A 25,403-nucleotide genomic window follows, 5' to 3' on the forward strand; every position below is an offset into this window, starting at 1 on the left:
CCATGCATTGCTGTGCGATGGGTGACACGGCGTTTACCTGGCTTTCAAAGAAGCAACCGATCGTGACACTCTCGACATGTGAAGCTGAATATGTGGCAGCATCTTTATGTGTACGTCATGCGATATGGCTCAGAAATTTATTGGGGAACTTGGAGCAACAACAACTTGGTGCGACTGTAATACGAGTTGACAACAAATCAGCAATTGAGTTGAGCAAGAATCCGGTGAATCATGAGAGAAGCAAGCATATTGACGTTCGTTTTCACTTCATCCGAGATCAAGTGAAGGAAGGAAGTGTGGAATTAGTGCACTTGGCAAGTCGGGACCAAGTCGCAGATATCTTCACGAAACCGCTACCGATGATACTTCTCGACAACTGCAAAAGACTGATTGGCATGAAAGATGGCAGAAGCATTTAAGTTTATGGGGGAGTATTGTTGAATAAACATTAAATGTCCATTTTCTTTAGTTATTTCAGCAGTTTTAGGAATATGAAATGTCAAGAGTCAGCAATTACTCTTAGATAATGGGTTTTAATTGCCTATAGTTAAGTTTATTTCAGTTTTAAAAGGGTAGACTACATCCTATAAATAAGTCATTGTATTGCTTGTAAGGAGATATAGAATCGAAGAAGAAAAGCCTCTCTTCTAAATTTTTCTCCACAAGTTTTCTAAACTTTTCTCCACAAGTCCACATATAGTTTGATAATCATCCAATTATCTTTCTACAGTAATAATTCTTTTCTAGGAGTTACTACTGAATTAATTTCCTCTTTCACTTAAGTATTCACGCAATCACACTTTTCTTCTTCTCAAGTGTTGCAACTTCTGGCACTGAGCTGTTGTATTTTGATCATTTTATTATCTTCTCACTGTTTTGTTTCTTTTTCAGATCCAATAATTTTTTATGTGATTGACTTACCGCAGTGATAATGTTTGATCTTTTCTCTAGACTATGATTTATCTTTAGATTTTCCTTGCTTTTGTAGACCTTTGTTCCTTGTAACAAAAGCTTATGATATCTATGTAACATCTTTCTCTTTATTGAATAAAGTAGCTTGACCATACTTATGAATTGAATTCTATCTGGTGTTGAGTTTGGAATAGATGTTCTGAAAGTCTTCCAACTGCCCGGCACAGAACCTAAAGGCTATAATGCCTCTATTCTGGGAATTCTCAAATGATGGTTTTGGTAGTATTATGTGGGCAGGTTCTCAAAGTATGTGACTCTTATTCCGGTGTTCAATGAATGCTCAGTTGAAAAGATGACCCACTACTTTTTAAAATAGCAATGAAATATTGGTCGTTTCAAAGATCACTGTAAGTGATAAAGACTTGGGAGTCATTAGAAGATTTTGGAGAGAGCTTTTCAGGCTATACATGACAGATTTGAATATGTTATAGTCATGCACCTACAAACAAATGGCCAAAGTAAATGACATTTTGGAGGAATATCTATGGCACTATGTGGATGTCGACTAGAAGGATAGGACAAATTGCTAAATGTCCAGTTCTCCTATAACACTGGTGTAAATTAACAGAAAGAGCCCTTTTGAGATTATGGTTGTACACCAACAACTAAATCAATTGGTATGACCTTACTCCAAAATATAAAGAAATGGGCTGATGAAAAGAGCAGATTCATAGAGTTTCATGTTTGAGATATGCTCCTTGTTCCGGTCAAATGTCGTGGACGGTCATGCCACCAGTCAACAAGTGATCCGGTGCATGTGAGATCTTGCTTCTGTCGGTGAAAGGACCTGAAGACAAACTGAGCAAGGATGTTAGATTGACGTTGGAGAGTCCCGGCAAACCACTCCGACACTCAAGTCAGGATCCGTTGAAGAGAATGAGATTTTTTGGAGAAAGAAGAAGAGTTCACTCAGCTCCAAAGAGATTTCTCTGTACCTGTTGGAGGGTTTATATACTCACCTGGAAAGCATCTCCACGTCGACCCGAGGGAGGTCGTTTGAAGGGTTCGATGAGATTGAATCTGATAACTGTTGACATTAGGCACATACATGGGGCATCTGGGGGATCAGATTTGATAACCTCGTAATCGCCTTCTTTTTACTAAGCTAATATGCGACAATCACTAAATATTCCTACTTCCTTTTGGCGTTATGCGTAGATATGAGAGTGTCCTGGGAGGTCAGGTCTGACAACCTTGTAACCGCATATCTTTTATACCTTCTGGCTATTACATGTTTCAGGAGTCTGTGCAGCCTCCGAATTAGGCTAAAAGGTGGTGCCCAATGATGGGACAACAAGAGGCCAAGTGGTCGAATGGATGAGCGATTGAGTGGCCGAGATGCAAAGGGGTCGAGAGGTCGAGTGACCGAGAGGTCTAGTGGTCAAGAGGCCGAATGGCCGAGTGCCCGAGAGACTTGACTGAGTGGCCAAGTGACTGAGTGACCGAGAGACTTGGCCGAGTAGTCGAGTGACCAAGTGACTAAGTGACCGAGAGACTTAGCCGAGTGGTCGAGTGACCGAGTGATCGAGAGACTTGGTCGAGAGACCAAGAGACTGCTGAGTGGCCGAGAGATTTAGCCGAGTGGCTGAGAGACTGAGAAACTGCTGAGTGGCTGAGAGGTTGAGTTTTAAGATAATGGTCCATTCTTTATTAACTCTTAACTTTTGACTCGACACATCAGCTTATTTTTTGACTATCAGTGCCATGTAGAAGCAACCAAAATCCGCTACATCACAAGTCTTCCCTTTAAATCAAGTCGAATGAGGCATAGACCGACTAACTGGACAACATTAGGTCGGGCGAATTCCCATGAACCAGATACGTAAGATCGTGTATCGTTGTGCGAGAGGATTGCCATGATGTGGGATTTGTCTCGAGGTCTGGGCTCGTTCCATCACATTAATGGCGAAGGCATGTGGTTGCAGTTCCGAGAATCATACGGTCAGATCAACCGCCATTGCGCCACGTGTCCATCTTTGACATTCTACAGTCGTGTTTGGAACCTCGACTAAGATCAACGGCCGAGATTGATGGCGCGCTTCGAACGAGAAGGGTCGTGACGATCTGATTGGTCCGTCTCACGATGCCCTTTGACCATGGCGATGTAGTCACCCACATCCAATGGTCTCTCCGAGTGACACAACGGCCCTACTGTGTGATTCGATAAAAGTATAAAAGGGATTGTACTGGAGGCTGTCGTCTTCATCAATGCACTCAGACCTTTTGCGGAGCCATTCCCGTCGCCTTCTCCTTCCCTCTGTCTGTCGGCTCCTCCCTTAGTTGTTGCTTTTGACTTCGAAAACCCTATCATCACCCTCACCGCCATCATAAGTTTAGCTTTTCTCCTGTCGGTCGTTGTTGTTGTTTCACTTTCTTTTTCTTTTTCGTTTTCTTTCTGTTTGATCCCATGGCCTTCTGAAAACCCTTGGTACGAGACTCAGCGTTCCATATACAAAAAGGATGCTGCCCGCCATCTCCGACTGCAGTACAAAATTCCTTCCGACCACACTATTTACATTCCGATATCGGAACACCGACCTCACGAGCCTCTGCCCAATTACATAACATGCTTCCATAGTCAATTAACAAGCGGCCTTAGATTTTCGATCCCATCCTTCATACAAGACTTAGCCACCTTCTTCTAAATCAATCTATCCCATCTCACACCTATCAATCTATCCTATCTCGCACCTAATTCATTTCGTTTAATTTGTGGGGTCGTTATCGTCTAGCAGCTAACCAAGTGTCTTTAGACATGCCCCCTTTTCCACACCTTTTTCAGCCCGAGGCGGGTCAAGTGCAGAGTATTCTACTTTGCCGCTCGATCGGGGTGTACCTTCCTCAGCGAGAACCCGACCTCCTACAAGGGCTGGAAAGGGCGGTTTTTTTTTTACATCAAACCTCCACAACAATGTACTTGGCCAACCACCTAGCGTCTCGACCTTCTTGTGCTACCTCCCTTAGGACAATACAACCTTTCTTCAGCCTTCCTAGATGCGATCGAGATTCTGACTGCTACATCGCGATTCTCTTAGATGATCGACTGTGTAAGAAGTTCTTTCTCTTGTTAAACCTTCTTCCTCACTGACTAACCTTGCTTTGTGGTGCAGGGCAAATCATGTGGAACGCATTAATGAACAAAACCCTTAAGTGGGATTTGACTTCGGTAGACAACATGTAGGTCGAAGAGGATGCAACTGAGGCCTCTTCTGAGTTTCCCCCTTCCCGTCTGTCCTTGATAAACGAAACCCTGAATGCCGAGGGCGAAACCAACAAGACGAGAGCCGAGGGGGTAGAGTTCTGAGGGTCAGCGTCGGCCAAGGCTAAAAACCAACCGTAGCGATAGAGTCGCTTGACACCGAAGCCCCGACCGGGACCTGGGTCCGCAAGACTATTCGCAAATCCAAAAAGACCTGTTCAGAGTTCAACGGTTGGGGCTGAACTTTCAAAGAAACGGAAGTTAGCCCCATCTTCGGAGAAGGCTACCTTTGCAGATCCTTCTTCACTGAACTGTCACCCTGAGGCCCGAGACAAGGGCAAAGGAAAATCGGCCATGGCTCGACAGTCTTGCCGCCACTTGAAGGGTAAAGTATACTAACTGATTTATCCGAGGAAGTGGATAACAATCCTTAGGGCAAGCTTGTTGAGATCTCTGAAGTCGACGCAAACTCACCATTTGCCTCCTGGTTTGGGTATCAAAACTACGTTCGCTAGCCAAGAGGGGAATTGTACCTTCCGAATTTGCCTTGCCTTTAAAAGCTTAGTGACTTCTTCCCTAATCACTTTGTCTTGCTTTGGTGCAAAGTATCTCCACTCCTTTTTTATCACACCGGTCGAAATCTAGGGAGTAGGTTGAGATGATGTTCTATTATTGTCGGAGCTATGCTGGTGATTTCCTAAGGTGACTAGGCAAAAATATCATTATTCCGGATGAGGCATGCGATTAATTGCTCTTTGAGCGCAGTTGGTAGGTTAGCCGCCACCTGCATGACACGATCAGGTTGGCCCGGGACAATATGGACTTCTTCCTTTTCCCAACCTAGCTGGGGAAGGGGCATCTCCTGTAAGGAATGCACCTCAGCCTTATGCATCCTTCGAGCTTTGTGGAGGTCTGTCTGAATCATGTCGATATAACATTTGCGAGCAACACTCTGATCTCTACTGATCGAGCCGACTTGATCGTTCATCGGGAATTTCAGCTTTTGATGGAAAGTGGATACTACTGCACATAATGAGTTAAGGGCAGGTCTCTCGAGGATGACGTAAGAGGACGGGGCATCCACCATAATGAAAATAATGCTCCGAGGGGTTCTCCCAATGAGAGGGGGAGATGTATCTGTCCCAGAGGTTAGATCTCGTGTCCAATGAACCCGAACAGAGCGGTGGACATGGGCTGCAGCTCATCTTGGTCAATCTGCATTTTGTCGAAAGCTTTCTTGTATAGTACATTTACTGAACTGTTGGTATCGATGAATATTCGAGTCACGTTGTAATTAGCGATGGTGACACGAATTAGTAAGGCGTCATCATCAAGGACGGCAACCCCCTCGAGATCCTGGGGCTCGAATCTAATGGAGGGACCCCTCTCCTAGCCCCTACTGGTGCCTACACTGTAAGTCTCTAATCGCCGCCTATGAGCTTTGTGAGAACGATTAGAATCTCCATCCGTGGGACCTCCGACAATCATATTGATGTCGCCTCGATGAGCAATGTTGTCCTGATGATCTCAATGAGCCTTAAGGTGGTTATCTTGCTGCAACTCTCGACGATCGTGTCGACGATCCTCCTCATGATTACTTCAACGGAGTTCTTGCTGATCTGGGGAGCGTTGCCAAGGCAGCTTAGGCTCGCGTCGAGGGATTGATTCAACCATTTGCTGGGTTGGCCTTCTCTCCTTGTCTTCTCGTCAAGCGTACTGGACTGGGATATGTCTAGCCATATATGAATATCCTCCACCTTGGTGTCTCCCTAATGACACGATTGATCTCCTGTGCCAGCTGTCGACACTCTTGCGTGTTGTGAGCAGATGATTAGTGGTAAACACAAAAACGGATTGACTTTTCCGACGGCAGCTGACTCGGACGCCTAGTAGGGGTCGGAACTGAGTGACTACTTGGGCCACCCTCTCATCCCTATGGGTAGGGACGTAGTTAAGCAATTTGGGAGGGACCTTCTTCCTAGGCGCAGGTGGAGTATGCTTCTTGTCCGGTAGAGGGGTTGCCCCCATGTCACCCTTATGGGCAAGTTGCGTTTCTTCCACGTGTATATACTTGGTTGCTCGTTCCAACATCCTTTGATAGCTTACGAGCGGTTTCTTTACTAGAGACCTGAAGAAATTCCCATCTATCAATCCTTGCATGAAAGCACTTGTCAATATATCCGAGGGTGTAGAGGAGATGTCCTAAACGACTCGGTCGAACCGATAGAGATATTCCCACAACGTTTCTCGAGGTTTCTGTTTCATAGTAAACAAGTTGAGAGGAGTCTTCTGATATTTCTTACTGGTGGCGAACTGATGTAGAAAAACGACTTTGAAGTCCTTGAAGGAGTGAATAGAAGAGATGGGGAGTCGGTTGAACCATCATTGCGCCAATCCTGATAAAGTGTTTAAGAAAACACAACACATCACTCCATCTGTATATCGATATAGGAGGGAGGCATTCTCGAAGCAACACAGATGGTCTTCCGGATCGGAGGACCCGATACTCGCCCAGTTGCGGTTGTCGGAAATGACGAGGTAATTCTTGCTCAAGGATTTCTCGAGCAAAAGGCGTTTCCAGTATGTCTTCATGGTTAAGGGCGGGGTCTTTTCCCTTGTGGTCTTCTCAAAGCCCCTCCCCTGCGCGGGATTCATTCGAGCCCTCCTCTACAGGCGCTGCACCCTTGTTGATCGAGATCATAGGCGGCGAAACTTCTTCAACAGGTGGCTGCGTCTGGCCACCTAGAGGGACACCAGTCGTAGGGAGTGATGGAGGTTGCGTCTACTATAATACCTCTTGGATAGCCCGATGAATGAGCTAGTTGAGGTCTTCTCGCGTAAGGGTTACCATTTCCTCATGGTTCCTTTCTTCGGCAAGGTCGCGGTTATCAATGGTCCGTCTAATATTGACCATCACAGTGTCCTAGATCAGTGTTCCCACAAGCGATGTCAATTTGTTTGGATTGGATGTCGTGGACGGTCAACTCCAGTCAACAAGTGATCCGACGCACGCAAGACCCTGCTTCTGCCGGTGAAAGGACCTGAAGACAAATTGAGCAAAGATGTTAGATTGGCTTCGAAGAGTCCCGGTAGGCCACTCCGATGCTCAAGTCAGGATACGTTGAAGAGAATGAGGTTTTTTGGAGAAAGAAGAAGAGTTCACCCTCTTCCAGAGAGACTTCTCCATATCTGTTGAAGAGTTTATATACTCACCTAGAAAGCATCTCCACGTCGACTCGAGGGGGGTCGTTTGAAGGGTTCAAGGAAATCGGATCTGACGACTGCTAATATTAGGTGCAGACATGGGGCATCTGGGGGACTAGATCTGATAACCTCGTAAGTATTCTTGTTTCCTTTTGGCGTTATGTGCAGATATGAGAGTGTTTGGAGAGGTTAGGTCTGGTAACCTCGTAATCACACTCCTTTTATACCTTCTGACTGTTACATGTTTTAGGAGTCTTTGTAGCCACCGAATTAGGCTAAAAGGTAGTGTCTAATTCTAGGACAACGAGAGGCCAAGTAGCCGAATGGTTGAGCGACTGAGTAACCGAAATGCAAAGGGGTCGAGTGACTGAGAGGCCGAATGACCAAGTGACTGAGATATCGAATGGTTAAGTCAGAGTGACCGAGAGGTTGAATGGCTAAGTAACCAAGAGACTTTGACCAAGTGACTGAGAGGCTTGGCTGAGTGGCCGAGTGACTGAGAGACTTGGCCGAGTGGTCGAGTGACCTAGAGACTTGGCCGCATGGCCGAGAGGCTTGGCTGAGTGGTCGAGAGACCGAGAGACTGCTTAGTGGCCGTGAGGCTGAGACTTAGGTTAATGGTTCATTCTTTATTGACTATTGACTTTTGACTCGACACATTAGATTATCTTTTGACTACCAACACCATTAGGAGCAATCAGAATCCGCCACATCACTCATAAAGCTATATCTTCAATAGAAGTTCAAGGAAGGGTCACTCAAAATCATTAATTAGGTTGAAAATTTTAACTATAAGTTTGACCTTTCCTCCTACATCAATATTCATCTTGTTCTCCATATAAATATTCTTAAACCTTTCTAAGAAAACAAAGATCATATTAGGGGGCAACCTAAGCGTGCTTCAACTATAATCTAAGTACTTTCTAAGTGACTGAGGGAAGGAATCATTAAACTTACCCTGCACGCCCAAAATGACAAAGAAGTAACAGTATCCTTATCCATAGTGGTCAAACTTCCAAGACCAGGACATGAATACTTGATTCACTGAAAGGATCAATCCGAGAGTAAAGCAAGTTGGGAAACAAGTGAAGTTTGTAGATATTTGTCCAAGTAAATACAGAGATTTCATGCACAAGAGGTAATGGAACCAATAAGTTGTCCTATATTACACCTGTAGTTTTCCATATCAAGCTGTGAGTCTGTGGGAGTACACAAAAAAGGCATTGAGTTTTGTTACCTTATAATTGCCTGAGAATATCAGGTAGCTTAAAAGAAATCCTGATAGTCAACACTACAGATACGTAGGAGATTAAATGCATTCCTCCGATAAATTGATTCATGATTTGACGTTGAATAAGTAATCACAAAGTGAAGTTATAGATGATGTGTATATTAGTATATATGCCATCTCAACTTTGTTACTGATATGCAAACTTGTCAAACATCATTTATGTTTGTTTCTGTTTTCCTTTTTCTGTTATGAATATTCACTTGCTGCATAACATAACAAAATATGCAGTCTTTTAAAATTAGTGCATATGGTTGATCCATTGTAGGATGATGGAGTGGGGTTTACTTCCGTATGACGAAGCAAAGAAGGCTTGCGAAAGAAATCTCAGTAAGAAACTGTGCAAGATGGAGTCTGAGGTTGAAGATACAAGATCATCAAGTTTGTCACAGAAAAACGTGGATTTTGCATCCAGAACTGTGTCGAAGACCAAGAAACAAAAGACCCACAACAACACCACTGATGGTGCCGTTTCAGAACCCAGCTCAGGAAGAAACAAGCAGCAGAAGAAAAAACATAAGGTTTGAGATTAATCACGTCCATCAGAAATCTGGTTTGCTTCATTATCTTTTACCTGACAATGGTGCAAACATTCTATTTCCTTACTATATTCTACAACAAGCAAAAATTGGTCGGGTGGTAAAGATATAAACTACTTGTATATTCAAATTGGAAGCATATTGAATCTCCCCATGACAGACAATGCATAATTGTTTGTTATTGTTGTCCTTGATTACATGGGTTCTTGAAATCTTCTTTGGACCCTTGCTCCATGTAATGTCATGTGGTAAGTTAGCTAGAGGGATTCATATGATTTGCGATCAAGCTTCAAGGTAACTTTGCTTTTAGGAGAATTAGCAATTGACACTCGCACCTGCATACTTCTTCATAAGTTACTGATGTGCATGAAAAATAATATCACGGGTTTGAGATTAAGGGGAAAAAACATTCATAAACCCATGAAGTTAGCTTGTAAACTGAAGTATGCATAAGCTCACGTCAATGATATCAAGCTTTCTATGCATTAACTGCCCTTTACCAACAGCATATTAACATTAGAATGTATTTGTTTGGGGTTATCGTTGATAATTTTAATTATTGATTTAAAGTTATGTTGTTTAATCATATTTGATTCTGAATGATTTTTAAGTGATTGAATATGTCTGTCACGTCGATAAAAAGACAATCAGAATGTGATTACTTCAGCAGCGTTAAATTTTATGCAATTTTAGGATTAATATTTTTTTTACAAAATTATCCTCTAATTTTTTTTTAGCGCCAACGACTTACGGAGAGGATGCATGATGCAGAAGTGCGGAGCGGTGGTGGCAAGCACCTCGCGTAGGTTGTTCTCCAATCACGATGGGGAAGAGGGGAACAATGAGGTGAGCATCGCTGAGGTGAGGCGAGACTAGCAAAGACAAGACTAGCGGTGGTGAAGCAAGTGACGGTGGTGACGAGGTGCAGGTGAGAGAGAGAGGATAACACAATGATGATGAGTGAGCATTAGTTTTTTTAATTAAAATTTTAATTAATTATCCTAATCAAATTATTTTATTAAAATATATATAAATTTATTTTAAATTTTAAAAATTATAAATAAATTATATTTATTTATTATATATATTATTAACTTATTATTATCATTAATATTATTAATATTAATAATTAATTTAAAATATTTTAAAAAAAATTAAGTAAATATCAAATTGATTTAGTTGTAAAAATTTTAAATCAAGGATAATATAGTAAAGATTAAACTATGTTATACATTAAAATTTTTAAATAAATAAGTATTTATTATATTATTTAAGATTGAATCAAACAACATTAAATTATATTTTATTTTCTATCATTTTAGTCAAATAATCACATAACTAAAGTTATACATGAAAACTTAAATCAAATGCAGCCTTAGAATTTTTTTATTTTCATTTATCTTCTAAATTTTAGTTTTCTTGGATTCTTTTTTAAAAAATTTGAAAAATTTTATTTGCCCGTATATCCAAATACCTAAGTACTTATTCACATAATTACATCATAATAAACTTAAACAATATTACTAACACAAAATAATATGGTTGAGCTCAATTACAAGACAGGAGTCATTTCCTTGGAAATTCTCCTTGGTTGTGAACAGTGGCGGAGTTAAAAAATTTTATAACTCTTGAGTTGCTTGGGCAGACTAATAAAAAAAGTCCTCGGACTAGCTTCTCTCTCACACGTTCTTCCTTTCTCCCATTATAAATCTGACTCATATCTCCTTAACATTGTCAGCCCCCTCAAGCTAAAGCTTAGTAGGGCAACATATGCCCCCACGGGCGGGAGCAGCTGGTCAGGACCTAGATGCTTGCAGTTGAAGAGGTATGCGGTTCGAGGCTCATGGCGCACATGAGATAATATCAAAATGTGTCATGTTTCCAATTCCTCGAGCCACTATGCCCTGGCCAGTCCCGCATTCACCGTGATTTACTCCCCCTCATACTTGTGGGGCCGGGGTGGGGGGGCCGCTAGGTTAGCGGTTCCAACCTTTTGCAGTTGAGTAGGGCAACATATGGTTTCGCCCTTGGCTAGGAAAATTTTCAATTTATCTTTTTATAAATTAAATTGATCTTTCAAAAGTTTCAAAAACCATATTGTCCCCCCCCCCCCCCCCCCCCCCCTTTGCTTAACATCATCGTGTTTAGAATTAGAAAATCTAATTCATTTTCAAATTAATTTAGTGAGTTTAATTAAATCCATCAATTCTTTGAATACGAGTGCATATATTCTTCCTTATTTTGTTAGAAATAATTTTTTTATTTTTTATTAATAGCCCACATGTGGAAATATTCTGTATTTATTTCTTTATTAAATGATTCATATTTATTGACTTTATTATGATTAAATAGTAGTCATAATTAATATTAATGACTTGATTTAAAATCTTGAGCGTCAAAGATTATACAAATGCGAAACTCAATTTGCATATTCACCAAGATATATGTATTCTAACATATTTATCTAGCTGATTGTGATATTTAATATTTATTCAATACATCTACTTTGTATTGCAATTAAAATGTCATTAACTAGGGAACGACTGTGTTGCAATTAAAATGTCATTAACTAGGGAACGATTTACTGAAGTGGACAAAGATTAAATTTTAACAAAGTTGAGACAATGTCTTTCTTCGTAGTGGTCAATTGTAGTTTTTTGATTTACCTCCTCACAGATGGTGATGGAATCGATCGTGTGTGATTGTTAGGGTGACGAATTAACAACTTGAGTGAGTTATCAACAAAACTCACTATAGAATGTCATCTTACTTGCACATCATAGTGAACAATGATCCTTCATTGGGCACATCGTAATATGCTGCTACTAGAGATTTGGTAGTAGAACACTGCTATCCAAAAACATTCACCACAAGAAAACTATGAAATAGTGACGGAATTAGCAACAAACTTTTATTCCATCGCTAACATTAGCGATGGAAATAATCATTCTGTTGCTAATTGTTCATTTAGCGATGAAAATTTATTTCCATTGCTAAATCATCGCTAACACCTCAAAATAATGACGACAATAGTGACAGAATGTATTTCTGTCACTATTTTAGTGACGAAAATAATAATGTCGTCGCTAAATAAGAGACGAAATTAATATATAAAGCAACGAAAATATGAATTAGCCACGAAATTTTAAAATCCGTCACCAATTTAGCGACGAAATTTAAAAATCCATCGCTAATTTAGCGATGAAATTTAAAATTCGTCGCTAAATTAGCGACGAATTTTTAAATTTCGTCGCTAATTTCAACCCTATTTCAGCAACAGTTTTGCGACGGAAGTTTTTATTTTCATCGCTAATATCGCGATTTTTAGGGTTCCCAACCCTTTTCTTCTTTGCCTGCGCGACCCTTTCCCTCCCAACGAACTGACCTCCCTTCCGGCGATCTCCTCGTGCGCAAGATCTGCTCGGCTCTCCTCCGGCGAACTCCTCCGGCTAACTGACCTCCCACGACGTTCTCTCCACTGACCACCTGGCGATCTTTCCTCCGACGACCTCTCCTAGCTCCTCGGCGATCTGTCCACTGAACTCTCCGGTGATCCGACCTTTTCTCTCCCAAAGGTAAGCTAAACTGTTTAGGGTTAAAGTTTGATAAGCTAAACTGTTTAGGGTTAAATTAAAGTTTGATAATCTAAATTTGATTATGCTGTAGTAAGATAGCCCTATATCTGAATAATTTGGTTATGATGTAGTAAGATAACTAATCTGAATTTGGTTATGATGGTTGTTTAGGGTTAAAGTTTGATTATCATTGTCTATGGTTTAGGGTTACAAAATCCATTTCAGTTTTTTTAACACATGTGGTGGCTCAAATGTCCTTTGCAAGGATAGAATATTAGAACCAAATGCAGATTGTAGATGGTGATCTTGCAAAACAACCTCTATATCGTCCAGTAGCTAGGAGGGTGAGATTTGAGGCATAACTATGGTAAAATAATTTAATTTATCTCTTATTCTTGTTACTATCTAAATTATCAGAAGAAAAATGGTGTCCTAGAGTTAGCTAATCAGTTATGATTGCTAACCAACCAAAACCTCAAGTTGTGATTAATGTAGGAAATTGAACAATTCCAGAATTGCAAAAAATTTCCTTCTAATATCCAGCCAAAATAAGGCAGAAAAACTCAGGCTACAATTTTATAAAATTTGGTTATGATGTGGTAAGATGACCTATAATAATCATGACCTATAGTAATCTGAATTTGATAAAGTTTGATTTCTAATTATTTTTCCGTTTTAAGATGAATCTTTAAGGGTAAGAATTAAATTAGCTAAAATAATAATCAGTGCAATTAATTGACTAAATATTTAAGGGTAAGAAATAAATTGAATTGGAGTGACTAAATTAATTAGATAAGTGGCGTAACTATGCTAATGAACTACTAAAGATTTACATAAAATATATGCAATCATATTCCTCATCTTGAACATGATTATACAAACAAGAGGTTGGTCCCAATATTATTTATATTCAATGAAAATTTATTTTTGCAGAAGGTTACAATGTATATGAATAAAGCTTGGATGTACAATAGATTAGATGATGAATTTATCTGAGTTGAATTTTATACTGGAGTTGAAGAGTTTGTGAACTTTACTAAGAGTCATCCAGAATGCATGAATGGTGCAGAGTTACGTTGTTCGTGCAATCATTGCAAATGTTGAAATAAATCTTTCTGTGATGAGGATACCGTGAAAGTGCATATATGTAAAAATAGTTTTGTTCAAAACTACTATAATTGGTACTGTCACGGATGTTTCTCATGGAATTAGAACTTCGGCTGCTTCTTATAATTTTGCATCTGGACCCCCTCCGTAAGATACAAGTATATTCTGCTTACTACGTTAATGGTTTTAAATTCCACATGACACAACGGGAATCACAAAGATTGACCTTTAATTCTGGTGTTTACGTAAAAGGATCTATCAACAATAATAACTCAGAATTTGATTATTATGGGAGACTCGAGGAAATTATTGAGATTGAATATCCTGCCTTACCCATAAAAAAATGTGTGTTAGTCAAATATTCTTGGTATAATCTGACTCCCAGAATAGGAATCAGAATACACTCAAACTATAATTTAGTTGAGGCTAATGCAAACAAAAGGTTTAACAAGTTTGAACCTTTCATTTTTGCGGTCCAAGCAGGTCAGATTTTCTATCTTGAATATCTGACGAAGGCAAGAAAAGTTAGTGAATATTCGATTAAACGAAGAGATGTTATTGGAAAGTTTCGATTGATAAAGTTTTCGTGGAGAAGGTGGAGCTAATTCGATTAAACGAAGAGATGTTTTTTCTTGAGGATGTAATAGGAAGCACAGTCGCTTGAGCATTAATGTTTATAGTTTTGTCTGATGTAGTAAAGATGAATTTTTGTTACTCTGATATATATTATATTGTTAGAGCTCTCATTTTATAATTGTGAATGTGATATTTGTATGTGGTATTTGTGTGTTGGATTATAAATATTGGAGATATGATTTTATAATTATTTGTATTTATATTATATTTGTGTATATAAGAATATTATATATTAAAAATATAATTAACCACAGCGTGCGGATGCGTGCTGCGGATAAGTGCATCCGCAACACGCACTCGCGCGCTGCGGATACACTTTTCCGCAGTGCACGAGTGCGCGCTGCGGATACACTTTTCTGCAGCGCACGAGTGCGTGCTACTGATGCAATTTTCCGCAGCGCACGGGTGCGAGCTGCGGAAAAGTGCATCCGCAGCGCGCAAGCGTGCGCTGCGGAAAAGTGCATAACTTTCAACAGCTTGGAGTTATGCAGCATGCAATGTGCGCTGCGGATAGACTTTTTGCACGCTGCGGAAAGTCATATTTAATTTGTTGTAGTGAATGGTTACATTGTTTATCATACAAAGGCTCGTTCAACCATAGAAGTACCGAACTCCAACATGACAACACCGTGATGCATTTCAACATGAAGAAGTAGAGATACATTTAGTAGATTTTCAGATTCAAAATTTATCTGTTTTACTTGTAGATTCTAATGTATCTTATCAGGAGATAGATGATGGAGAGATGTCGAATAGTCAGGAGGTTGTTGAACTAACTGAGTCTAGCGAGGAGGATCAAGAAAATATTAATGTTGATAATTTAGATTGTAACGATGAATGAAAACTATTTGTTTTGTTAAAATATGTTTATCTCATAATTAATACTTATTTGTCTTGTCCGTGAAAAATAAATTACATGTCATTTAGTAGTCCAATTCCACAGCATTAAATGACAAAAAATCATATTTAAACTGCTGAGACATAAAGATACTTTATATTGTAGCACTGTGATACACTTGATTATACAAAAATACTAGACCAATACTTTTGATTCATTCAACCATACAAAAATACTATACCAATAATGTTCCAACAATGCACCAGTTTAGTGAACAAATAAGTTAACTCTTGGCTCATGAGCCAAAGAACTCATATGTTTTATCTTAACCAAATAAGCTACTGTAACAACCCATAAGAATTATGAGGCATAGCAAATAGTTGTTCAGCTTGCTGTTTGATTTTGTTTCTTGTTCTTACAACTTGCAAATTTAGCTTTCATGCAACACTAGTAGATTTAGCTTTCATGCAACACTAAATCTGCATTTCTTTTTGCTTGTTAATTCTTTTCGAAAACCTCTATCAGTAAACCTCTATTAGTAAAATCGTTATCAGTCGACTGATTGTAGTATACAATCGACTAATATTGGTGTCAGTCGACTGAAAGAAATTTTAGTCGACTGATACTAAGTTTTTTAGCTAGATTCAAAATTCCAATCGACTGATACTCATGTCAGTCGAATGGATTTTTGAATCGACTCAACTGAATCATCCGAACAGTCGACTGATATTGTTTTGGAAGCAAATAGAATAGAATTGACTCGACTGATTCTTCAGATCAGTCGACTGATTATGAATAGAGTCGACTGATTCCTTAAATCAATCGACTAAGTCTGTTTTCGAAGCAAACAGACTAGAATCAACTCGACTGATTCTCTAAATCAGTTGACTGATTATGAATAGAGTCGACCGATTCATTAAATCAGTCAACTGAGTCTGTTTCTGAAGCAAACATCATAGGATCAACTCGACTGATGCTTCACATCAGTCGACTACTGTGTTTATCAGTCGACTGCTTTTTTTTATAGCCAACTGATTCAGTTTCAGAAACAAACAAAAGAGAATCGAATCGACTGGAGACTCGATTTATCCATAATAGTTGACTGATTCTTCAAATTCGACAAAATCAGACACGATTTAAGAAGTTTTCATCGACATAAATCAAATTAAGTCAAATAATAAAATTGTCTTATTCTATCAAATGGTAACTGATCCAATAAATGCAGATAAGATTTATATTTTATTATTATTTTGAATGTATATGTGTTATAATGTTATTTTGCAGATATAGATATGTCCGACCAGGCAGCAACACCTGGTGGTCAGATTGTTTTGTGAGTTGTTGGAGGGTGATAACTATTGGTATTATTAGTACTTTTTAATTCACTGAATTTTTTATGACATATGTCTAATATTTATATGTTTTATAATACAGTTTCACTCCAAAGGGTCACTGAGTTGCAGCGTACATATCTAGTAAGTTTCACGATAGAGTATGTCTGTCAGGTTATACTTGGAGACATATCGACGAGGGCATGCGAGACTTTTACTACCAGGAGTTTTTGGTAAGTCATTTTAAACAATAATGAAGTTGTATTTGTTTATACTAATTGAATATTTTTTTTGCAGAAAAAGTATACCTGGGAGCCAAGGCACGAGTAGGAATTTAAAGAAACATGGAATAATACTTGTGTCAAACTCTACAAAGATATACTCTATAAATGCAGAAAAGGGCATCAGACCATCTTACATTCCAGTTGAGATCTAGGATGCATGGCAAGCCATCTGTGTTATAGAAAGATGGCAGTCAAATTCAGCGATAGCTCGAGCAAACAGAAACACCAAGCTGGCTGGCCCTAGCACCGAATCCACAAAGCATACAGCTGGATCCCGTTCCATTATCGAGCATACCTTGGACTTTGTGAGTTTACAATTAATATATTTATATTAGAATTATTTAATTAGCAATAATTTGATTTTGATTTAATTGTATTTTTTTAATCTTCAAGAGTAGGAGTTACAGCTGCCTCCAACTTGTTAGGAGATTTTTACTAAGACACACAAGTCCAAAGATGGCACATTTATCGATCATCGCTCGCAGACATTAGATGTAAGATTTTAAATTTTAAATTTATTTAACAATTCTGTATAGTGATTATTTTTTTAATTCTATATTTTATATTAATTTATTTTTAAACAGACTGAAATGTTAGTTAGAGTTGCACAGGTGTCTCAGCCTGATAGAGAGGGAGGTGAGATGCAGACTCTTTCAACCGACCAGTTCAATAAGATATATTATGATGTGGTTGGTGGGAGGAAGAAGAGCTCCACCCTCTATGGTCTAGGGTCCTAGGCGAGAGTCGTATATGATCGTGTGATGGCCCATAGAGTCAGGGGTTGTCCCAGCGGATTATCTTCTACAGTAGAAGCCCTAAAATAAGAAAATTAAAGAATTAAAGAATCGAGTCTCCATATTAGAGACGCAATATCAAGAGTCTCATGAAGTCCAATTGCGATACGAGCAGATTGCGCAGCAGATGCATGCATTCATGGATGGCATGAGTGCGACGCCGCAACACCCACCTGGTTGGACCCAAGATGTGGAGACTCAGGACCCTAATGACCTTGATCAGTAGCTGCTTGCGAGGTATGTTAACATTTGTATATTTTTTTAATTATGACTTGTAAACATGCATTTTCAAAATAAATACATATCATTGATTTATTACTAACCTATCTTATTGTATTTTTTTTTTGTAGGATTGGATATTTTGGCTCGGTTAATTTACATATTTTTCCTAAATTTTATTGATATTTAAACATTTGATATAGTATCATTATATTTAGATATTTGTATTCAGATATTTATGTTAAATTGTTTAATTTTATGATTAAATTGTTTATTCTCGTAGTGATTAGAAATAATGTGTTGTAGATTGTTAAATTGTTTTGTGTTGTAGTATTGTTGATGAAATTGTAAATAAAAAATTTATTAAAAATTTTTTGTGTTGTGTTGTAGTATCTAAACAGGGAATTTAGATAAATAAAAAAATTAATAAAAAATTAATAAATTTAGCGATTGATTTTTTAATTTCTGTCGCTAATTAGCGACGGATATATACCATTCCGTCGCTACTTAGCGACAGAATTTTTTAATTTCCATCTCTAATTAGCGACGGATTGTTATATTTCCGTCACTAATTAGCGACGGAAATTAATTTTCGATCGCTAAAACTCAAGTGGAATTTTGTTCCCGTTTGCCTCTTTAGCGACTGAAATAAAACTCCGTTGCTAACTTTAGCGACGGATTATAACGTTCCGTCGCTAACTTTAGTGACGGATTAAAATGTTCCATCACTAAAATTAGCTATGGAATTAAAACATCGTCACTAATTAGCGACGGAATTAAAATTCTATTGCTAATTAGCGATGAAAATTAAAATTCCATCGCAAAGATGACATCAGCGACTAAAAAAAGCGACGAAAAATTTTCATTGCTATTCCGTCGTTAATGTTTTAGCGATGGAATATTCCGTCACTAATGCTGGTTATTTTTGTAGTGATTCTCACTCAGGTTTTAATTTTAGGGCAAAAAATAAAATGACACCCTTTTATTAGAATATTATTGTTATTTTTTATTTATTATTAAAAGGGCATCTCCTTTCACGTTATTATATTTTATTTTTAAAAACTATTCTTATTTTTGATATTGTTATAGTAACTATATGTTTATAACTGTTACAATATGAATATTTCAATTTTGATCAATACAAATAAATTCTATTATAGTAGTTATAGTTTATAATTATTACAATATGAATATTTCATCTTTAATTAATATTGGCCAATATTATATTCAATACTAATAATACTGTGTTATAGCAATTACTTCAGCAAAAGGTGGAATCTGCCACCCCAGTGGTCCCACACGATCAGTCCTACGACCATCTCTGAGAAGGTAAATCGAAAAGCTACAATTGGAAACTGTGTTGTAGCAATAATAATTCATAGCTCTTGTAATATTGACGCTTCATCTTTGGTCAACACTAATCAATATTGATTAACACAAATCAATTTCATATTATATCAGTTATAAAGTTGCTATAATATAAATAGTTTATTTTTTTATCAATACTAATCGTATTATGTTGTAATAATTATAATATCATAATTGTTATAATTGTATAGTTATAGTAGCTACTAAACACGTAGCCACATTAGGCTCGTCTTGGGCTATAGCCCACCCTAATTTTTTTAATTATTATTATCTATACAAATTTTATTAAGTATTAGGTTTTTTTACAAATTAAATAAATAAACAAACTGAATCATCAAATACGAAGTGACTGTGCTACTTAAAATTTAATTGCGGTCTAACAAAATACATTGGGTAAGCGTGAAGATAAAGAATGTGTTGGTCTAAATCGAAGTTGATTTGATTTTGATTTTGTCAAGTTATAACTATAACAAGTTTAATTGGATTAAACTGATTCAATCGATTAAAAATATATTGGTTTTTTTATTCTTTTCTATGTACGCAACCTTGTCAAATCTCCATGTATGACATTTTAGCAAAAGGTGGAATCTGCCACCCCAGCGGCTCCACGACCATCTGTGAAGAGGAAAATTGGGAAGCTGTAGTTGGCCACGACGGAGGAAGGCATTGCCTCGGCTTTGTCAAGATTTGACCTTTAACCTCGTCAAGTCTCCGCGTACTACAAAAAATAGCAAATTTACGACGAATTTAGCTATGAATTTTATAAATAAATTTGTCATAAAAATATTTGTGATGAAATAATTGTCATCACAAATAAGTCATCACCAAATTCTGCAACGAAAGAATAAAACTTCGTCGCAAATTTTATAACAAATAATTTTTTATCCCTAAAATCATTGGAAATTTTTGACGAAAAAATATTTCATCGCAAATTGGCGATGAATCCTTTTCATCGCCGATTGGCAACGAAAATAATTTTCACCGTGCATTGACAAATTAGAAACTAAATTCGTCACCAAAATACTAATTCTAAGACAAATAACATTATACACAAAAAAATTCATGAAGAACCACCACCATCATCATCATCGTCACCATCATTATCAGAATTGGAAGAAATCTGACTTGAAGCTAGGAGCTTAACTGAAGATGTTGCATGATTAAGTTTCATTGTCGGCACAACTCGCTAATTTCCCAATCAGTTTGCCTCATTTTTTGATCCCTTTATATTATTATCCCCTTCAAATGACTAACCTCTTCAGTCAAGTTATGTATTTGTGTCCTTACGACTGGAGGGGTGGAAGAAGATGTATCAACAACTCTACAAGTTCTGCTCAAAGAACTCATTCTGAATATCTTTCTTCTCGCCTCTAGTCATATATTCACATTATTACTAACAGATGGCTTAGATCTGTCATTATTATCACTAGCACCCAAACTTCTGTGTGATAGCTCTAGCTCATCAAATCTCTCCTGTATTGTAATGAGAAAAATTAAAATAAATTTAGAATAGCAATATAATAGAAGTGCATATAATCTTAATTATATATAATAGAAACACATGCATATAATATAGAGTGAGAGTATGTACATAACTAATAACATCTACTAATAGAATTTAAGTTATAAACTAAGATCCATAATTAATCCAAATATTAATTGCTCTAACTCTCTCCCTGCTTCAAATTTGTTTTTTTTAATGTACGAGTGAAAGTGTATGTGAATAATGGCTCCCTCCCCATTTCCTTGGGTCTAAAAAATCATGGTTAGAAATAATTAAATAGTCTGAAATAGATTTAAAAAATTAGTGTTTGAAAAAAATTATCAATTTATGTGTATGTTCATCGATATTAATTGAGTCATCCACATATGTCGCAGACAAGTCTCCAGAATTATAAGCTTGATTGAGTTTATTTTATTGACTCCTCTTTTTGCTCTCCTCGATTTTCCGAAAATTAAAGATCTTGATCTAATTTTTTTTAGTGATGTAGAGTAACTTTTTTTCCCTCATCTTTGCATGATTAAGTACATGTCGGATGTGATCATCATATTTTTCTTAAAAATTCTTCTTATTTCCAACTCATCATTCTGATCCAAGTGAATATCTACTGGAATAGAAAATTAATAATTGATTATATATTCAACATTAATTTCATATATAAATTGAATGATATAAGTTACCTTAAATTAAGGCTCTTTTGTGGGTTCTGGAGTGCTTGTATAAGTCATTGAAGCCCCTCCTCAATGTTTATTCACAATTCTATTAATCTCGTGAGTAACACATACAGAATTTACAAATCTATAATAAAATATGAAACAAACAATGTTAAATAATTATGATAGTTGAAAAAATTAGCTATTTTAAAGTACTTATGAATCTTGGGTAGGGACTATAGACTCTCGACTGTCTTGCATCTCAGTAGTTGAGTGTCTGGCCGAAGGAACTTGCGTGGGTACTGGGGAATGTACTAGCGAAGGTACTTATGAATGTGAATGGGAAGGTACTAGTCATGGTGCATGGGAATGTCCTGCAATTGCAGGATGGGGGGCGTAGGTATAGTGTCTTGTGCTGAAGCAGACTGACCATGAGTACTCGATTTATGACCACGTCAAGACTGTCAACCAAAAAAATATTAGGGTAAAATAAATAGAAATTTAATGCATAATGAAGAATATGAAAAAACTTACCAAAGTTAATAATTCCTAAAAGACTGCGTGAATCAACAAACCAAGATGTCACCTCTAATGACCTATACGAAAAAAGACAGTGTAGTTAAAATATATAAATTTAAGAAAGTAAGTATATAGACAACCAATTGAACTACAAGTTTTGTAAAGTTGCATATTAAAACTAAATTTGCAGATTAAAACTAAATTTACATATAAAGTAAACATTACATTACCATATATGAAAATAAAATATCATATTTTTTTAATATTAAGATAACATAACTTACCCATCATGAAAAATCAAAATCATCATCATCATTCAACGTTGTGGTCGTCATGGTCGTCATCATCATCATTGATGTGATGAAGCGATGACACCTCATCAAGGTATCACAATGATAATTCAGCACGGTCCAGTCAGTCAGAGTACTACGCCTCTTTTGACTAGATTAATTAGGAAAGCTTGTGATACGATGGAATCTCAGAACTAGCATGTGGTTACTGATGGAACATCACGTGGCTGAGAAACAGAGAAGAGAAGGATCATTAAGAAAGATCAGGTTTAAGACCTAACCTCTGCAACCGCTCGACATCACGCACCGACCCCATCTCAGCCTTGAGTCCATAATCCTCATCAAATATGAATGGTTCACCATGACATATTCAATTATAGTAATTGAGGGTAAAACTAAATTTACAAAGATATTCTCTAACTTTATCACACTATAAAAATTTATCATTATGACACTTTCTACACGGGCATCTTAACTTATCCTCATCCATAAACTCAACATTACTAGAAGTAAAATCTAAAAACTATTCCAACCCAATAATAAACTCATCAGTTAGACTTGACGTTCGAGTAAAAGTCATTGGTGTAAGTTTAGTATTAATTACAACATGCTTCTTATATAATTGATAAAATCTAATGTATGCAGGAAAAAATTATCAACATTGAGCGTGAAGATGATTCCTCTAAGGGATTTTCAAAAATTGATTCACTTTCTCAAGCTATAGGGAAGGAGCACCCAGGCCGAGTTCGAGGTGTGGGTTCTGGGCCATGCCCTACTCAGGTCTTTGGTCAAACATCATGTTCAAATGCTCCTGTTGATTTTGGACTCCAAACATATATGACTGAGATGAAATCTGAATTAGAAGCTTCTCGAGTAAAAGTACAGAATTTGGAATCAATAATTGAAACAGAAAGATCAAGAAGACAAGCAATTGAGGGAGCTGTTACATATATTCTGCAAATGCAAGGAAGCAATTTGCCACCTGAATTGGCCGCTTTGATTAATGTGATGGTATGTATGTTAACACTTTTAAAATTACGTTTAATTTTTTATATTCAATCAGTATTTTTAATTTTAGGCCCCCGATGAAGGGAGTGCACCTGTACTCTCACAAGGTGCAAGACCATCTTCCTCGGCTAGTCATGATGCTCAACAACTTGCGGATCATTCCAACCGTAGTCCAAATTAAATTAGTAGTTAGATTGCATCTTAGCTTAGGTATGTTTTACTATTTACCTTTGCTTATGATTAGTGTGATGCTTCCATATGCTAATTATGGTTTGAAATATATTTTGGTTTCAATCAGTATTAGTTTCACCTTTTGGCTGAGGCATGTGAATTTCAAAATCTGTAACACTAGGTTCTTCTCTTGCTCTCTATCCTAGGACATCACTTTATGATCATCTAATTCTACAACCTTTAGCCTTCCTTTGTCATCTTTTCATTTCTCATTGTAATAGCTACCAACGAAACAAAATTCAATCTTCCCAACAAAATCAACATGAATCCTAATAATTCCAGCCATTAAATTTGGAACAAGGTAAGCTATATGCTTAGTTTATTTCTTTTAGTTGTCTAATTTCGTTCAAAGTTGATTTCTTTTAGTTGTCGAATTTTGATATTCTACAAGTTGCTAGTCTGTTAGTACGGTTTATTTGGTGATTGTGAAATTATGAATAGATTTCTTTGGCTCTGTTTTGTAAATCCTTTAATCAAAGAGAATGTGGGTAAATATTTCTTTGGCTCTGTTTTGAAATTACGAATAGCATCTGCATTTGATACATCTCCAGATTCCATGGAATCTCTTGCACTGCTCTCAATAACCTAACAGGACTGTTTTTTAATAAACTAACAACGGGGGGTGTAATATGTGATCTGTTGCTCCGAGCATTCATGTTAGTTTCACCGAAATGCCTATTTTCTGCAACCAAAATATCATATTCACACAAAAGCCATATGATTATTGATTTAATTTAGACACAACTCACCGGTAGCTTATGCTTGCAATCCTATCACCGGTAGCTTATGCTTGCAATCCTATCACCTACTAATTAATTTGCCCATATTCTGTCATGGAGAGGATCTGGTCATGCTACTTTGTTATTCATAGATACCTTTGCTTCCATATGCATACATGCTACTTTGTCCTGATATATAATTGGTACACATTACTTTTGGAGATTTTTTGCAAAGAAAATTTACATAGTTATGCCTTTTTACAAGTCCATATTGTTGTAGAGTTTTTTTATTGTTGACACGTTTGTTTGTTCTTAGTAGTGTCAACGGAATGTCCATAATTTTGTGATAAACAATAACATTCATTTTAGTGATCTTTAGATTATAGTTTGTCTCTTCTAATTTTTTTTTTTGTACTTGTGCAGGCATGACTATTTTACAAGTTTGAAGAGCTCTCCAAAGATGACTACTTTTCAAAAAGCAATGAAGGAAAAGCGATTGATCTATTTCTAGGATTTGACATCTGAGAAAGCTAGAGAGATTTCTCAGTTTTTTTGTAACCAAACAAAGTTTCAGTTTTTTTGTAACCTAAATTCACTGTATTTGACATCTGACAACTTTGATATCCATGTGTAATGACTCATATTTGTTTACTAGTTTTGCAAGAAATTAATGCAAATAAAATTTTCTATTTATTACAATTTTTTGTTTAATTTTTTTATTTATTTATAAAAATTGCAGGCTGAAAATTCTGTAATTGCACACTAAAAGCTTAAACTGCCGAGAAATTATTTCGCGGCACTTTTAGCAAACCACCGGGAAATCATTTCGCGACGGTTTTGGAAAACCGCCGGGAAATAATTTCGAACCGCCGGTAAAAGAACCGCCGGGAAATTATTTTAAACCGCCGCAAAAAAACCGCCGGAAAATTCTATCTAACCGCCGTTAAAAGAACCGCCGGGAAATTATTTTAAACCGCCGCAAAAAAAAAACCGCCGGAAAAGCATTTCTAACCGCCACTAAATAAACCGCCGGGAAATATTTCAAACCGCCACAAAATAAACCGCCGGGAAATATTTCGAACCGCCGCAAAAACAACCGCCGGGAAATCTACTTTAGTGGCGGTTATT

The 25,403-nt window shown here is 37.2% G+C and overlaps 1 protein-coding gene and 1 pseudogene across 2 annotated transcripts in view; both read left to right on the forward strand.

The window, feature by feature from the left end:
- Window positions 1-24,924, forward strand: part of LOC141827862 (uncharacterized) — a 33,338-nt gene extending 8,414 nt beyond the window's left edge. For both annotated transcript variants that reach the window (XM_074715193.1, XM_074715194.1), the window contains exons 5-8: window positions 8,932-9,184; window positions 22,963-23,328; window positions 23,396-23,535; window positions 24,699-24,924. In XM_074715193.1, coding sequence (XP_074571294.1) covers window positions 8,932-9,184; window positions 22,963-23,328; window positions 23,396-23,506 — 730 coding nt within the window. In that variant the 3' untranslated portion in view covers window positions 23,507-23,535; window positions 24,699-24,924. The remainder of the gene's footprint in view (window positions 1-8,931; window positions 9,185-22,962; window positions 23,329-23,395; window positions 23,536-24,698) is intronic.
- Window positions 16,651-17,993, forward strand: LOC141826255 (uncharacterized; annotated as a pseudogene).
- Window positions 24,925-25,403: the final 479 nt, after the last annotated feature.

Source organism: Curcuma longa, chromosome 4 (genome assembly GCF_044706935.1).
Source record: "Curcuma longa cultivar G26 ecotype Majalengka, Jawa Barat chromosome 4, ITB_CL_G26_1.1, whole genome shotgun sequence".
Taxonomy (NCBI): Eukaryota; Viridiplantae; Streptophyta; class Magnoliopsida; order Zingiberales; family Zingiberaceae; genus Curcuma; species Curcuma longa.